Below are 17,516 nucleotides of genomic sequence, written 5' to 3' on the forward strand. Positions count from 1 at the left end.
CCCCACCAACTCACCGAAAGGATACGGTCTCCCCTGCGCAGCTCCCCGCTGAGGTCAGCAGGGCCTCCAGCCAGGATGAAGGACACAAAGATCCCCTCGCCATCTTCCCCCCCAACAATGTTGAAGCCCAGGCCGGTGGAGCCTTTGTGTAGGATGATTTTCCGGGGCTCCCTGGAATGACACATAAGCGACAGGGAGACATCGAGGTGAGGAGAAGCAAAGCTGGTGACAGGCTCTTCTGTGCCCAGGGCTCGTGGCACATTGGTGGGGCTGGAGTCACCCGAGTGCAGCCTGGTGTGACTCAGCCCTCAGCACTGTGGAGACTGATAAAGAGTCTGAAGAGGTGGCAGGTGGAGTGACATGAGACACAGCATGGACAGAGACAGAGCATCCACTGTGAAATGACACACAGAAACACTGAACTGCATGGTGGCATCAGATGCCATGAGCCAGGAGGGCGGGATTAAGCCCCTCCATAGCATGGTAAGTGTGCCTACAGCCCCATGCATCCCTCCAGTGCCACAGACCCTGCACAGCTCAACAGAAGTCCTGCATTTTTTGATGTCTTAATTCTGTCACAGCTCAAACAATAGGCAGGCAAAAGCAGAAAGACAGCTTGGCATCGCAGAACTCCTGTGTCAGTTTTTGTCTGGGAGAAAAAACCACTGTGATGGGAACAACGGCAGCTCCCAGCTGAAGCTCTGGATTGAAATAAGGAATAAATGATGCCAGACAATTAGCACAGGCTGGTGGTGATTGATACATGATACTGGAGACCATCAGTGCATCCACTGTGGCTGGTTCCTGGACACTTCCTTGGATACCACAAGGACCAAAGGTCTGACATGGAGCTCAACCACTCACCTGCCAGGTATCAGAGGGAAATCTCTGGGCTGTGTTAGGAGAGATGCTGCAGCCCAGGCATGGCACTGAGTGAGGCACCCTAAAATGCTGGCAGACTTGTGCTGAGAGAGCCCTGGGGCACTGGGGTGGGGGGCTGGAACACACCAGAACCAGGAGATCAGGAAAACCATGGAGATGATCAGTCAAAAGATGCTCAACCCCAAGTCTTCTGTAACATCAAGATATTACAGAACTTGGCTTAGGGGCAGTTGTGAGGGGACAGGGAGGGTTGCAGCCAGCAGTTCCTCTGCAGCAAAGCTGTGCCTAGGGCTAGAGCTCTCTCAGGGGAAGAAATAGGTCAGGTTTCTGGGTCTGCAAACGCTGCCTCCAACCAGGAGATGAACTTGCTCTGCCCCTTGGGTTTTGCTGCATGCAGCATCCTCAACTCAGTGTAGGGGGGAGCATCCCCAGCACCTGAGAGGACCAGACATTTTGGTGGAAGGTAAAGGGACCCTACAAGATTGAGGGCAGGAAATGAAGCCCCAGACAGGTACATCACAGGTCTCAGTCCTGACGTGGTCTTGGCTTCCATCCTCCTCACAGGAGGCATGACACAGATCCTCCAGGCAGATGCCTTGCTGGATGTCACAGTATTAACACTGGGACCTCGGCACAGAGCAGCTGAGGGGATCCTGTGGGGCTGCGCTGGGTCTGGGTTGCTGTGGTGGAGCTCACTGGAAAACAGATTCTTTGGTTCCCAGCCCTAGGTGCTGCAGGATGTGAGTGTCACTGGAGCCACAGCCACATCTAAGCACCACCTGTGCCCGTGGGAGGGGGAGAGGCTGGATACTGGACCTCTGCTTTTCCTAAGGAATGGCTGGCAAGAGCCTCATGGGAGAAAGCTTCTTTTTCAGGGCAGCTGCTGCCTTTCCCCACACCAGTGAGTTGCATTTGGATCACACTGGTCCCAGTGCACAATCTTGGTGCCAGCAGACCCACAGCAATGGAGCTGTCGTGGGGGGTCAGCAATGCACAGGAGGCCTTCAGCAACGTCCTGGGAAGCACGAGCCGAATGCTGAGCCCACTGCAGGCTGTGGACCTGCTGGATAGCAGGGGGCTGTGTCTGGCACAGTGCCACAGTGGTGCCAGCCTGTGGGGCCTTCCACAAGGCAGCACCATCCTCTAGTGGCCACCAGCACGTGCTGCATCAGGGCCATGCCGAGCCATTGCTGTGCCATGGCCACTGTCAAGCCACCACTGAACCACTGCCGAGCCATTGCTGTGCCACTGTCACTGCCAAGCCACCACTGAACCACTGCCGAGCCATTGCTGTGCCACCGTCACTGCCAAACCACCACTGAACCATGCCGAGCCATTGCTGTGTCACTGTCACTGCCAAGCCACCACTGAACCACTGCCGAGCCATTGCTGTGTCACTGTCACTGCCAAACCACCACTGAACCATGCCGAGCCATCACTGTGCCACTGTCACTGCCAAGCCACCACGGAACCACTACTGAGCCATTGCTGTGCCACTGTCACTGCCAAGCCACCATGGAACCACTGCTGGGCCATCACTGCACTGCCACTGACAAGCCACTGCTGAGCCCTCACTGTGCCATTGCCACTGGCTAATGCTCAGCTGGGTTGCTCTTTCTGCTCTCTAATCCACAAATGGGAATGTTGGCATGTGCAAGAAGGGACACCTGCTGGGACCAGGGTCTCTGGTGTGTTTTGCAAATATTGGGACTCAGTCCCTTCTGTGGTGCACTGTAATGGCAGACAGCACTGCTCCTGCCTGTGGCATCATCCCCCTGTGCCCTGACAGCACAGAAGTTGCTACACCTGCTGAGGATGCAGTGCCAGAAACATGCTCTAGAACTGGCATTGATGGTGCCAAGACCTGTGGGAGAGGTGGGTGAGGGTGAAAGACAGTGCTGCACAGGTCATGGTGTGCAGGGACACCCAGCTGTGGCTGAGCACCAAGAAGTGAGAAAGCCCCATGACAAAGATGAGTGCAGACACTCTCCAGGAGGATGACAGACCTGAGAGCAGATGGCAAGTCAGGGACTCCCACTCCAGCATCCACCACTCATCTGCAGAATGGGAGAATCCTGGACAAAGCTACTGCATCTTCCACTGTAGGCACACTCCCAAAACCAGCCTGCAACCTTGTTCTAAACAGCAGAGCCAGCCCTAAGCCTAAGTCGAGTGCTGGTCCTCATTAATCAGCCTAAGCCCTACCGCCCTGGCCCTGGGGATAGCACATTCAGAGCACTGGCCCCAAGGCTGTGACAAGAAGAAGGTAAGCTGTAAGAATCAGCTAGCAGAGCAGGACTTTCCAGGTGTCTCTCTCCCACCCTCAGCTTGAGGCTTTGGAGAAGTTTTACACTTTATTTAGGCTCAGAGCAATGTTTTCTTTGTGCTTTTCTTTATTTCCTGGCTTCAGGAAACAAACCTGTTCATGCAGCATGAAGGATTCTACAGGGGCAAAGGGGCTGTGCCAGGGCTGGACAGGAGGCTGTCAGGCCAGGGGCTGGCAGTCATTGGAATTACACCTGAGTGCAGGTGGTTTGGGACGCCAGTCTCAGGGAGCACGGCTTATTGGCAAGGCTGTGCTCCCCCTGGCCCTTCACCCCTGTCACAGCTCCACCTGGGGACATCCTGGCAGCCTGTGCCAGGATGGCACCATCAGGGCAGGGAACACCTTGTTTTGCAGGCATTGTGAAATAAGCAAGAGAACGAAGCTGAAATGCAGTTGTGTAAGGCTTGTGACAGAGTAGGAGAGGGAATGGAGAGGGAGTGAATGCAGCAAGCCAGAGACTGACACAGCAGGGTTGGTCTCAGGGGGTGAGCACAGAGCTCATTATGGGGATCTCAGGCATTGCACCACGCACCTCCAAATGGCCTTTTGAGGCTCTGCACTGGCAGTGGGGATGACACCAAGCCACCACAGAGGGAAAGTGAGGGAATGAGGAGGAGCATGACAGGGATGCTCCTGTCTGGTACTCACCTGGTGAAGTCATCGTCTCCGATCATGTGCCGAGGGATAGGCGAGTACCGGGACGGAGTCACCTGGGGAGGGATGGGATAGGCAGGCTTGCTCTCAACGCTGCCCAGGTAGCCCAGACTGGAGTTATGGCTTATGTGGTTGTCAGCCAAGGCTGAGAAGGCTGCAGGGGAGGAGAAGGTCATCAGGAGCAGAAATCCACACTCAATGAGGACACGGAGACCAGCCCAGCCCTGCTCCCCACCCCAGCACTGAGGTGCCCCACAGCCCCGCGTGCCCAGCCAGCGGCGTACGTACTGCTGGCGTAGTCGGGGGGCGCGTACATGTCGTTGAGGTGGATGTTGCCAGGCTTGGCCACTTTCAGGTACACCATGTCAGAGGTGTTCTTCAGGGCGGCCACTGCCTCCTCGTGCCGCACGTCCTGCAGGTTTGTGTTATTCACCTGCCAGAGGAAAGGGCTGGGTGACGGGGCTGAGCAGGAGGGCAGGGACCAGGGCAGCCCTGCGGGAGTGGTTTTCCATAGGGGAGGTGCCACAGTAGCTCCAGAGGCATGGGACCATCGCCTTGGGTTTGACCCTCTTGCCTGCAGCCATAAGTGTGCCTGCCCTCCCACAGCAACATCCCAGCAGGAGCCCCAGGGAGGAAGGGTGAAGCTGCTGACAGGATGGGTGCTGGGCTTCAGGATCACACTGCATCACAGTGGAACCTGTTCAGCTTCTCCTCACGGCTGGCTGTGGCCACGGGGCTTACCGCAAGCAGCCGGTCCCCAATCTGCAGGCGCCCGTCCTTCTGGGCAGCACCTCCCTCGATGATCTTGGTGATGTAGATGCTGTTGTCCCCAGGGATGTGCTGGTTCCCGATGCCCCCTGCAATGCTGAACCCCAGGCCTGAGGGAGAGTGAGAATGCAGATGAGAGACAGACAGATAGACATACAGACAGGGATCACAGCTCCTGTGCCTCATTGGGCTTCACACCCTGCCCAAACCCAGCAGGCAATGAGCCACCCCAGCCTGGCCACCGTGCACAGCACTGTGGGTCTGTCCCACACCCCATGTCCCACAGCATTGCATGCTGCTCGGCCACCCTGCAGCATCCTGCACTGCAGCGGTGCCACCTTGCATCCCACATCCCCGTGAGGCTGCCCTGCATCTCATGGCATCTCACACCGAGGGGTCACCCCACACTGTCCTGTGGGGCAGTGGGGCACCTGGCCAAGCGAGCAGAGAAGGGGGCTCACCTTTGGGGCCCTTCATCAGGTTAACCTCCATGATGGTCTCTGGCGGGGGCTGCCGGCGGCGCACCACGAGCCGCACCACGGGGCCTGCTTCCTTCAGGGCCTCCACAGCTTTGCTGTGCACAACCTCAGAGACATCCACGTCGTTCACCCGCAGCACGCAGTCGTTCACCCTGTGGGCACAGCATGGCCCTGAGCATCCCTGGGGAATGAGCAGCCCACGCCACCCTCCTCTGGTCACCCTCTGCCACCCTGTGCCAGCCACACAAATGAGAGTTGATCGAGCTGGCCAGATCATGCCCTGCTGGGGTGAGAAAGGGGTCCCTCCCAAAGCGGGGGAGAGCAGAGCTGGTCCCTGTAGTGCAGCCCTGAAGGAGGTGGGAGATGAGAAGGAAGGCTGGATCCCTGCCCTGGGGATGAATGGGAGCAGGAGCCTGATACAGGGAGGGGAGGATGGGTGGCAAAAGACAGGAGGCTGGTGGCCAGCGATGGTGGATATCCCTGTCGTGAGGGGATTTGGCTGTGGGAAAGAGACATATGGAGGCCAAGAACCATATTAGGAAAAGGGGTTAGGCCTAGAGGGTCCATGCAGAGATCCTGGGTGACACCCTGGCTGCTGCCCCAGCCCTGTACTCACCCTAGACGGCCATCCATGGCTGCTGCTCCCCCGGGGATGATCTTGGTGATGAAGATACCCGGGTCATCTGGAACATGGGGGTTGTCGATGCCTCCCGCTATGCTGAAGCCGAGGCCGGAGTTACCCTGCGGGAAATCAAACGCTGTGCCTTTCCCCCATGGGCAACTGCTTGCTGCCAGCCCTCCTCAAACGGGTCCCCAGCCGTGGGACTGCCTGGGGCGCAGGAGCCCTTGCAGGAGCTATCCCACCCCGGGGTGCCTGGCTCAGGGGGCAGAGGGATGCTGGCTGGAGGAGAGGCTGGCGTTCCTCAGCTGAGTGCTCGGCGCAGCAGCGTGGAGCACTGAACAGATGGAGGGGGGAGTGGGAGCCGCCGAGGACCTCCCTCGGCACCGCGTCTCCACGGAGAGACGAAGGCAGGCAGGGAGCTGGGGGAAGAGGAGGTGGTCCTTGGCGGAGAAAACCTCCCCTTGCTGGCTGCTCCCCAGGAGGAGACACCGATGCCGCAGCCCGCACAGAGCAGCGGGGATTGTGCCAGTCACCAGCATCCCACTCCTGCCCCTCTGCACCCTGGGATGTGGCCCTGGCACAAAGCCCAGCTGGGGACCGGCAACGCTGATGACAAAATTTACAGGTTTGCCTGGAGGTGGCTATCAGGATGGAGTGGGCTCTCCAGTTGTGTCTCCTATTCCTCACAGACATGCTTGGAGCATCACTTGAGCTTCTCCTGCCGAATTACGCCTGCGGGGAATGCAGGGACCACAGCTCATCTCCAGGCCATTCCCCCAGCATCTCAGGATTGAGTGGCCATGGCCCTGTGCTGCCTCTCCCACTTGCAGGATCCTCATTAGTGACACACTCACAGGCACTGCTTCCAGATCCATGCTTGATGCAAGTGGACAATTCCTGCCTTTTTTGCTCTGCCTTGAAAATCAGATGGCTTCTTGCCTTGTTTCCTCATGTGGAAGAGCTGACACTTAGTCACATACAGTTGTGCCTGCCTCTCTCGTACACAAGTGGCTCTCCTGGCTGCCCATGGCCCCAGTGCTCAGTTGGAGATGAGGGGGTGCTCTGCTCTTCCAGGGGACTTGTCTCAGTGTGGCTGAGAGGGCCACACTGGAACTCCATCTCCCCAGGATAATTTAGCACCAACAGCCAGCTGGGACTTGCACTTCTCCAGCAATTTTGCCCCAGCATCAGCTCCTGCAGCAAGGCAGAGCTGGTTTTATGACACTCGTGACACAGCACCAGGAGCCACCAATGCCTGTCACTGTGCAGCGCTCCCGGATGCTCTCTGGCCAGCTGGGATTTGGCTGGCATGTGACAGAGAGGCATTCAACAGTAAAGGGTCTAGGCTGCTCTCTTTCCTCTACACTGGGTTCTGATTACCCTGTGCCTAGCTCAAAAAAGCTCTTTACTGTCACAGAGACCAAGCCTGGCTGCAGCAAGGCAGGTGAGATTGAAAAATGATCTCCAGACATTAGTTGTGCCTGTCTATGGCAGGTCTTTGGTTAGCTACAAAACCTGGAAATATCTGGGTGGTGTTAATTTTTGACAAACCTCAAAAAGGAGTTCAAGGGATTTCTTAGCTGACATCAGGGTTGATGCCACGATGTCAGGGCAGTTCCTGCTGTGGACACAGGTGTGGTGGGTAAACACAAAGCCATGTCCCTCTGCAGATTGTGTTTCTGCTATTGTTGCCCCCGAACTGCTGCTGCATTTAATGCTTGTCCTTACATCAAAGACAAGGATTAATAGCAGTGGCTGACCAGCGATTTTGGGGTACACTGAGGTCCATTCTGGTCCCACGGCAAGGGGACAGCCTCACCTGCAGGCACCAGGGTGCTTCTCCTGCATTAACACAGGACTGTTGGATCCCACCAGGGACCAGGCGAAGGGGAAGGACCTGGGTATGGTCCATGCTAGCCCAGGCTGCTAAGCAGTGAGATCCCCTCATGGTTTCTTGCTGTTGGAGAATGAATTGCTGCCTGAGGCTTTGAAATGAGGGCATCAATGAGTGTTGCCTCTGTGTGGTCCTGCCAGCTCTTCCCCTGTTCCCACTATGGGCTGAGAACAGAGGGTGCTCTGAATCCCTGAGACAAGGCTTTTGCCTGTGACTTGGGCCCGGAGCAAGAAGCACTTAGCCCAAAAAGGAAGGAACCTCTGGGCTGGTTTCGTCAGGCACGCCGGGGAAGCGGTGGGTGAGGCGGCAGCCCCAGATAACCTTCCGTCCACCCACCTCTGTGATGCAGAGCCAAGGGAAGGAGGGAGATGACTAAAGGCAGAGAGGAACAGAATAATGAGCGCTGCGTCTTCCCCTGCAACGCCGGCCACGCGGCGAGGCTGAGCACGGCAGCGAGGGGGAGGCAAGGTGTGCCGTGGGGAGAGGGGCAGCCTCCCACCACAGCCATTCCCAGCCAGCAGGGCTGTGCCTGGCTCTCGGAGTAAACCCTGGGCCAGCTTTTCCCACTCCCTCTCCATCCCACCTCCCCTGCTGCTTCCTGGGCAACAGAAAGCCCTTGGTGCCCTGTGTGGTGCTGGCTTGCCCCTGGATAAATCCCACACATGGGGGGAGCTCATTCTAGCCACGGCTGATGTGGCACACGCCATCACCTCTGTGTTGCCAAGAAAGAAAAGCCTTGAGCAGGAGCTTCCTCTGTTGTGGTTTGTTTCAACTAAATAACCTGTTCCAGCATTCCAAGGCTGTGTGCCCTAGAGTGACAGGGAGCCTGGTGGCAGGGTGGCTTTAGTCCCTGTGCCCAGTTGTAGGGTGCACCCACCTGTGTCTGCACGAGCAGGGCTCCCCACACCTCTGTTTTCTGACAAAGGCAATGACAAAGAGCCTCCCTCCGTGCTCTGCACTGATGAGTTTGTGGGGGTGAAGGTGTGAGAGAGGGAGGCACGGGAGAAGCCCACCTCCCTCCCTTCTGGAGGGGTGTGCAGGGGGAGAGGGGAGCAGCAAGCCCACCCTGTGGGAGCCAGGCTGGCACAGCAGGTGTAAAGCCTCCAGAGAGCGGGGAGCAGAGCCCAAGCTCTCCCCATCAGCTGTGCAGGGATGCGTGGGGGGCCAGCTGTGCCGGGGGTGGGCGAGTGGGAGGAGGCTGCTGGTGGGTGAGCGAGGAGCACTTACCCTTTCCAAGACGATCTCTTCGTACTTGAACATCCCATCACTGCCATTCATCTGCAGAGAGGGAGACAGCGTGTTACGACTCTCTGCTGGTCCTGGGGGAATTTGTTTTTCCTCTCTGGTAGCTGAACATGAAGAATCCAACCTAAAAGCTGCACCACCACCGCTGAAAAAGCCTTAAATGCAACTGCTTGAGCCTGCCCTGGAATTAAACCATGTGCTGCTTTTCTCTCTGGGCATGAGCCAAAGCCCACTGACTTTAATGCACTTCTGTGCAAAGCCTTTATTCTCCCAGCTCATTTCTCCAGCCATGAAAAGGAACACAACCGAAGGCACAAAAAGAAATAACACCTTTGTTATGCAGCATATAATTAACCTCAGGAATTCACTGCTTGAGGAAGGGAAGAGAGGGGGTCGGTCCATTTAAAGGGAAAAAAATGTCTGTACATAATAACATAATAAACACCTTTAGCAGCTTATATTTTTTAAATCTTTTCGTAGCGTGACTGTATTAACAGGAAATTCAGGATAATTTATTCTACGAAATTAGTTGGGTGCAAAGGAAACAAGGTGTGAGAGAGTGGGGCACAGTAAGAGGTGAAAACATTGTGATGCCCTTCTGTACAAAAATGGTGTAGCCTGCCTCAGTGCTGTACACCACACTGATCCCCACGCTTAAAAGTCTCCCATACCCAAAGTATCAAAGCAGAGCTCTTGGAAACATAATGAATAGAAACAAAAAGGGATGCAATTGTAGGCTGTAAAATGGTAAATGTAGACTCAAAAAAAAAAGAAAAAAAAATCCATTCTCCACATAATCAACAGTGCACAGGAAAAATGTAGCGGTTTCACTCCAGATCATCAGAATCAGGCCGGAAACAGCTGCCAAGGTCTAAAATTTAGCAAGATTTGCAATGCAATTGGCTACTGAAACATCCAACACTTAACAGCAACAGTTTCAAAGAAAACTGAGTTGGAAGGGAACTCAGAGGTCACGGAATCCAACTCCTGGCCCTGCACAGTCCCCCCAACCATCCCACCATGTGCCTGAGAGCGTTGTCCAAATGCTCCTGGAGCCCTGGCAGCCTTGGGGCCATGACCAATCCCTGGGAGCCTGTTCAGTGTCCCACCACCCTCTGTGTGAAAAACCTTGTCCTAATGTCCAACCCAAACCTCCCCTGACACAGCTTTGTGCCCTTCCCTCAGGTCCTGTCACTGAGCACCACAGAGAAGAGATCAGCGTCTGCTGCTCTGATTCCCCCCACGGGGAAGCTGCAGACCGGTGAGCTCTGTCCTCAGCCTCCTCTCCTCCAGGCTGAATAAGCCAAGTCACCTCACCCTTTCCTCATATGGTCTCCTCTAGACCCTTCTCTACCTTTGCATCCTCCTTTGGATGCTCTCTATAGCTTTATATCCTTTTATTGTGGCCCCGGGACTCGAGGTGAGCTGCCCCAGTGGGAGCAGAGCCGGACAATCTCCCTTGTCCATCAGGTGATGCTGTCCCCGCTGCACTCCAGGCCAAGGCTGGCCTTTTTGGCTTCCAGGGAACACTGCTGACTGACATTTATTTTGGAGGGGATTGAATTCAACCTCATAATTTGAGTCATTCTGGGAAAGAAGGGATGGGACATGGGTACTTCTGTATGACAAGGCAGAGGCAGTGGAACCTGCACTCAGCAGGCAAACACCTCTCTCACCGTGCAGTCCTGCCTCTGCCTGTGGCCTCTGGATAACATGCAGGGTTCCTCATCTGGGTTTTACATCCACCATTAACTGATGGCTCATAGATCACACGGAGCCACTTTCTGTACACACTGTATTCCAAACTGGAGCTGACACGCCTTTGTTTGGACACAGTTCTCCTCATGAGGCACCAGCATGCTGGCTGTGTCCTGCTTTCCCAGCTCCTTGCTATCTGCCCCACACCCCCAGGGTTCTGGGTCATTCCATGGAGGGGACAGCAATCATCATTTATGCTAAAGCCATCATCTGACACCTCAGAAGAAAACCCAGCGAGGCAGCAGTGAGGCTCCATTGATAGGCAGGAAGAGGAAACAGGAGTTTTTCTAGGTGGCAACAATCAGGGGCCGAGGCAGAGGAGCAGGGCTGCAGGACAGGATCTGGGGTAGGGCTGTGCCACTTGTGGCACTCACACCCTCATGCCCTGCCCTGGGATGCCAAAGCAATCCCACACCCTGTACTGCACTTCAAGGATGAGGCTGGCCAAAGAAATGGGAATGAGGCTTCAGGCAACACAGGCTGAGTGTGCTGTCCCTCCTTGGATGTGCCCTGTGGCTGGTGTCTCTCAGACACAGGAAGATTTCAGGGGACAGTTCAGGGTTGGGACATCAGATACTCCTATAGTAGGATGCTCAGATCCTTCCAGCTCATTGGGAAAGGCTTTGGCCAGCTCTTACAGAAGGATCTTGCAGCAAAAAAGCACCAGAAGTGGTGGGATTAACCCACAGCAGGATCCCCGCCAGCCTCAGAGGGTCAGGGACACATGGTCAGTGCCACCTTCTGCCACAGTGCCACCTTGTGCTGTGCTCCTGTGGGCAGAGGGGCATTGCCTCCCTTGCCACAGGTTCCCCCTCCGGCACGGGCCGCCTTTCCCTGCTCTCATCTGCCCATACTGACTAATCCTGAGTGCAGCCAGCTCGCTGGCCCGTGCCATCCTCAGAGCCTCCCTCAGAACAGCCCCCATCCCATCCCATCCCATCCCATCCCATCCCATCCCATCCCATCCCATCCCATCCCATCCCTCTCTGCAGTTGGCATCCCCGTGCGTGGGGCGCAGCGTTGCCTCTCCCCGGCTTTCCAGCCACTCAGATTGCTGGCACCCTTTGCTACTACACACATTGTCCTCTCTGCTTTGGCATTCAGCACAGTTGCCACACAGCCAGCCATATGCACACCCACGGCCGCAGAGGAACAGCGTACACATCCCTCGGGATGGGATCTGCAGAAAGCTGTGACAATCTGTGAGCCGTGCTGAGAGCCAGCGGCACCCAGGGTGCACTGAGAGCCCAGCACAGACCCCGGCACACACCCCAGTGCTGCCAGGCAGCTGAGCTGGGACAGCCCCTGCTCCCCAAATCCCTGGCTGCCAATGCTGAGCAGTGTTCTGCGCTGCTCCCGGAAAAACAGTGGTGTAGATGCTCGCTTTATGTGGTGTCTGGGGTCAGCCAGGCCTGACCAGGAAGTTTTAGCACTGGTTATGTTTTCAAAATTCAAGCAATGGAATGCCAGTTAATTGTATAAGGAAGTCAAATGAAGAACTTAATATATACCACGTAACCAAGGGAACAAGCCAACAAAGCGAACGTTCCAGCGTCGGAAAATCAAATACCAGTCGCTCACTGACGGCAAAAACCTCCCCATGATACCCACCAGAGCTGCCAGGACCTGGCTCTGCCACAGGCAGCTCCCCCTGTCCTTTGCCAGTGCCCTGTGCTCCTTCCCAGCTCCTGTTTAGGGCCATCTCCAGAGGGAAGATGCCTGGGTGGGAAGATGCACCACACCCTACTCTCCTCGTGTAACACCTGCAGAGCTGACAGCAGTGTCAGGGGCCAATTAGCTGCTCCCAACTTATCCTGATCCAAAGCATCACCTGGTTTCTCATGGGAAGGAGTATGGGTATTTTTTCCAGGCCCTTCCCATACAACAAGCCCAACTGAGGGCTCAGGAAGAGGCGCCTTTGCTGGCCCTCTCCTCTTCTGAGCAGGAGGGAAACAGTTACCGATGACGGCATTTAGCTCATCAACAGAAGGCTGCAGAGCAACACTCATCTGATAAACAGAAGAGCACACACCTTCCAGAGCCACTGCAAGCTGTCTGCACGCTCTGCCGGCCAACACCGCCACAGCCCACGTGGAACACCCCTTGGAATTTGCTGGAGAGTAAGGATTTGAGGTGGGTTTTTCGGGTTGGGGGGTGGTTGGCTGCTTTTTGTGGTTTTGCTCGTTGGCTTGTTTTTTAAATAAAAAAGAAGGCCAGATTCATAAGGCAAAGATCAGGTTCCTCAAATGCAACCCAGACAACCAGGCTGCAAGAGCAAATACCCTGCAGGAAGGATAACACCACTCAGTCCCTTTTGGAGCAAGGTCCTGCCCATATCCTGTGCTTAGGGTGTGAGCACTGGGACCTGCTGGAGGAGCAGCAGTTTATCGAGAAAATGGAGAGGGTCTGAAGACTGCAGAGGCGGCCCTTGGTTGTGCCAGCCAGCCCTGGGTGTGGATGGCACCTGGCAATGCCCCACAGGTGCTGCAGCACGGGGAAAGGGGAGCAGCCCCGTGCCAGGGCACCTCCCCGCTGGCACGGGCACCGCCAGTGCTGGCACGGGAGAGCTCTCCCTGCCTGCTCATGGCAGGGGCCCAGGGAAAATAGGTCAAGAGCTGCCTCCCTTCACCTCCCCGCGTCCTGCTGCAGCACTGAGACCTACTGACTCGCTTCCAGCTACCCCCTGGTCTCAACCCCCACGGTGCTGGCCTCGTGCACTCAGTGATAAATGCCCTATTTCTGGTCAGCCTTTTGCCAGAGGGCTGTGGGGACCAAACTGCTGAGCTTGGGCAGAGTGAAGGGTTTGCAGCCTGACAGCCCCAGCAACAGCTGGGAGGACAGCACAGCCACGCTGCCTGAGGAACTGGCACTGGGATGTGCCCCAGCCAGCACTTGGACCAAGGTGTGAGGGACTCACTGGCTGAAATCAGGCCTGGAAAGCACTTGCCTTCCTCACACCTGGCTTTTAAGCAACTGAAGGTGATTGCACCTCACTGCTGGGCAATGAGGCACCAAATCAGGCTCCAAGGACCCAGACTCTGAAACCTTCAACTCCTCAAGGGCTTTGGAGTGACTTTCCCTGCTCATTTTGGAACTACCTAGCAGCAAGAAGTTGTTTTAGGTTCAGAGAGGCAGCTCTAAAATGTGGAGACCTCATCTGCCATGGCAACTCTGTTTCCAATTCTCTGCCTCCCCATTATGGACTGGGCAAAATACACCAAGATGTGAAACTGTGAGCATGGGTGATGCCCTCCAGCACTCTCCTTAAAATCATAAAGGGATGATTTTAATACTGCAGGCATTTTATAACAGGTTATTTGGGTTTTTACACCCTGGGGGTGCTGGGCTCTGCTCAAGCCACACACTGAGCCCCAGCCATCCCAGTGCTGCAGCCCCCACCTTAGAGTGCTGCTGGTGCTACATGCTCCTGGGGATGGAAGTGGGTGGATGGGGACATTGAAATGCAGAACAGACTTCTTGATAAACAGTCAGGGCCAAATCAAGCCCAACAGCCAGTCCAATGCAATCAATGGAACTAGAACAGGAAGGAACTAGACTACTTCCATCTGTTTATCATTAAGGAAAGCAATGAATAGTTAAGTAATTAAAGACTGGAAGATGTGACTTTAACCCTTCCAAATACATACTGTACTAACAGGCTTCAGATTTTGGGTTTGTATAAAAACCTCATGTTTACAGATTTGGCATTTTGGGTGTTTGCAGCAAGCTCCCGGTGTGGCTCCTTTGCTGACCTGGGAAACTGCAGAGGTTTTGGGGAGTTGTTTTCTCTGAAGCCTGAGGAATCCAGCACCCAGAGAAGGAAAAGACAGAGCAACGCCTGTTTCCTGGTATAACGTGAAGTAGAAGACAAGAGGGTTTCCAGGCTGGAGCTGAGGAATCAAACTGAGCTGTCTCCCCTGCTCTGGGCATCCAGTGGTGACACACACCAGATCACAGCCAGCAGAGCTCAGCTACAACCTGGTGGCCCTTCTGACCCCTGCAGGACAGTTGCTCCCAGCATGTTCTGCTGCATTTGGATGGATGGGATCAGTGACTGTCACCCCTAGCAGGATGCTGGAATCTGTCTGGCGTGCAGATCACCCCTGAAACCCAGCCAAAGTGCAGGGAGAAGGGGAGCACAGGGATATGGAGGTGGAGGGAGAGGGAGGGATGTGAAGTTAATGAGCTGGAGCACAGGGAAGCAGCCAGGAGGGCAGGAGTGCACTGCAGTGGAGGGAGTGGTTGCTGCCCTGCATGAGGGCTCCCAGAGGTTCCTGGCCTCTGCAGGGCTCAGGAACTGCCTGGGGTGACAGAGCCTGTCCCTGGCCCCTGGGCTCACCTCTCATTGCCCTTGGGCTCACAGGCAGGGAGGAGGGACGGGCATGGATGGAGTGTGGCAAAGGATGCAATGCTGGTGCCTGCAAGGATGAGCAGGCAATGCTCCTCCAAAGGTGTGACATTTTGTACTGAGGGAGAGTAGAAAATGGATGTGAAAGCAGACTTTCCATCCAGGAATGCCTCCCTGCCCTGCCCTGCTCACAGCACAGTCTGGTCCAGCATGATGGTGGTCCCTTTCTCCAGGAGACACTGCCCTTCTCCCAGTTCCCCGTAGAACAGCCAGGAGAGTGCAGACAGGAAGCTGCAACATGGCACTGCCCTGCAGGGTGCCCAGCACACTGAGAGAACCTCCAACCCACAACCCCTCTGCCATGCCATGTGTTTGGGGACGGTAACCTTTGGGGACAGCAGCTCCCCTCTGCCACATTCATACAAGGCTGCTGGACCCAGGGCCAGCACGCTCAGAGATGCACCATTGCCTTCCTCCCCAGAGTCAGGTGGCTTTAAGTCAGGCTTAATTAAACCATACAGCCAGGGTTGGAAAGGTGTCAGCCAGGCTTTCCTTCTTTTCTGTAGCTCTTCTCAGCCCAGTGCAGCTCTGACGTGCACTGACCCCACCACAGGCTGTGGGCTGAGATCTGCAGTTTTCTGCAGGGGAAATTCAACCCCCAGAAGTCACCTGTGGCCCACTACCCTGACTCCAAAGATGGACCCACCCCAGCTCTGAGTCCTGGCGCTGCTCCACTGCTGTGGAAGGCAGCTGCAGTTTGATGCATCAGAAGTGAACCCGACGCAAAGCTCCCAGCCCTGGCAAGCTGTTAAACTAGGCTCCTTTAGGCAAAGAAGGGAAGCACCCCACAAGCACGGAGCCAGTGCTGCTGGCCAGAAACCCATGCTGGCCATTCTGCTCCCTTCATCTGCCCCGCAGGAATGAGTTACAAGTGTTCTGGGGACGGATACAGCAGGATGCAAACCCTGACTGCAACAAACTGAGGAGGATTATCTCATACTACACCACTACTACACGGTGCCAAATGCACCGTGGCTGCAAACACACTCACCAAGCACTGCTCAGCTGCTGGCAGCCTTCAGTGGGAGAGGAGCAGCACCTGGTGGGCCCTACTGCCCTGAGGACTGGTGAGGGAGATGCCAGCAAGCACCCAGAGAGCCCTGTCCCCCTCCTGAGGGGCCAGGGCTGCCAAAGGAGGCTGAGGCAGTGCAGGAAGGTAAAGGATGCTCCAGCAGAGCCTCTCAACTCCCCTGCATGGGAGGCAGAGGAAATGGCTGTATGATTAACCCTGAGCACAACCATCTGGGATCCCCAGCTCCTCTGCTGAGGCCTTTTGCCTTGTACCTCCCTGTGCTGGAGTCCCCAGCACCTCGGTTCTGTGCAGCGTCACCCAGCCCCAGAAAGGTTTGGGGTGGGATGAGCCATGGGGACACGGCGTGGGTATCAGGATCTTCTGCTGCCTTACCAGGGCCTCCTTGAGCTGGGAAAGTCTTTCCTGCATTGCTGAGCAGGGAAAATGCAGCACTTGATCAAAGGAAGCAAAATGAAACCGGGAGACTTACAGAGAGCCCTTGTTCCAGCGAGTCTGTATTCACGATAATGGGAGCGGGGTTGGCCTGTGAGGAGACAAAAGTGGGATGTCACCAAGCTGAGCGATGAACCCAGCCCTTCGTGGTGCACTGCCTCTCCCCTGGCCATGCCATCACAGACCCTCCAGGCCAGGCAGCAGAGAGAGATTCGGGAAGGGCTCTCTTTGTCCCTCCTCCAGATGTCCAACAGCCCCGGGACAGGAGCAGGGCCACAGCACGGCTCTGGGCATCAGTCCTGTCCTCAGAGGTGGCGTGTCCCAAATACCCCATGGCCTTGGCTGCTGGCAGGGAGAGAGGGAAGATTGGAAATTCTCTCAGGCTTGTGTCAGACTCCTACCAGCACCAAAATTTACGTGAAATTCATACTAGTGAGGTGTTAGGAGATATGAGAAGTAGGGAAAGAAGCCTTTCTGAGGGAGGAATTTACTGCCAGCACACCAGGCTTTCAAGCACCTTCCAACAGCTGCTGTTCTTCTAAGCACAGGGCTACCACACCCCGGGGGAGGTGACAGCATTTGGTCCCTTATCCTCGTTACTCCTGTGCTCGGCAGCCTCGGCTCCTCCTGCACAGCAGCACATGCATCCTCCTGTCCTGAAGGGCTCCCCTGAACCTCCTCGTGGGCTGCCTCTGCCCTCGGCTCGCTGCACATGGCAGGGCACACACTGCGGAGGGCAGCCAGGGCAGCCGGGCAGGCACGGAGGAAGGGAGGCCGGAGAAGGGACGGGCCAGGACGCAGCGCCCAGGCCGGGGGCGGGTGAGGCCAGGGAAGGGTCGGGACGGGACGGCTGGAGATAAGGGACGGCCGAAGGAGGGACAGGACAGGACGGCCAGAACGATGGGGCGGCGAAGGAGAGATGGGAGGGGACGGGGACGGGGACGGGGACGGGGAGGGAAGGGAAGGGAAGGGAAGGGAAGGGAAGGGAAGGGAAGGGAAGGGACGGTCGGACGAA

At 56.1% G+C, this 17,516-nt stretch overlaps 1 protein-coding gene across 5 annotated transcripts in view; it reads right to left on the reverse strand.

Moving 5' to 3' along the window:
* Window positions 1–17,516, reverse strand: part of DLG3 (discs large MAGUK scaffold protein 3) — a 76,738-nt gene that overhangs the window by 21,249 nt on the left and 37,973 nt on the right. For 3 of the 5 annotated variants that reach the window (XM_041396549.1, XM_041396545.1, XM_041396544.1), the window contains 8 exons: window positions 16,539–16,592; window positions 8,853–8,903; window positions 5,726–5,850; window positions 5,092–5,261; window positions 4,604–4,740; window positions 4,151–4,295; window positions 3,857–4,016; window positions 15–171 (listed from right to left, as the gene is read on the reverse strand). In XM_041396549.1, coding sequence (XP_041252483.1) covers window positions 15–171; window positions 3,857–4,016; window positions 4,151–4,295; window positions 4,604–4,740; window positions 5,092–5,261; window positions 5,726–5,850; window positions 8,853–8,903; window positions 16,539–16,592 — 999 coding nt within the window. The remainder of the gene's footprint in view (window positions 1–14; window positions 172–3,856; window positions 4,017–4,150; window positions 4,296–4,603; window positions 4,741–5,091; window positions 5,262–5,725; window positions 5,851–8,852; window positions 8,904–16,538; window positions 16,593–17,516) is intronic. The other 2 variants (XM_041396547.1, XM_041396546.1) reach the window with 2 other exon arrangements.

Source organism: Onychostruthus taczanowskii, unplaced genomic scaffold (genome assembly GCF_017590055.1).
Source record: "Onychostruthus taczanowskii isolate IOZ18803 unplaced genomic scaffold, ASM1759005v1 scaffold13, whole genome shotgun sequence".
Classification (NCBI taxonomy): domain Eukaryota; kingdom Metazoa; phylum Chordata; class Aves; order Passeriformes; family Passeridae; genus Onychostruthus; species Onychostruthus taczanowskii.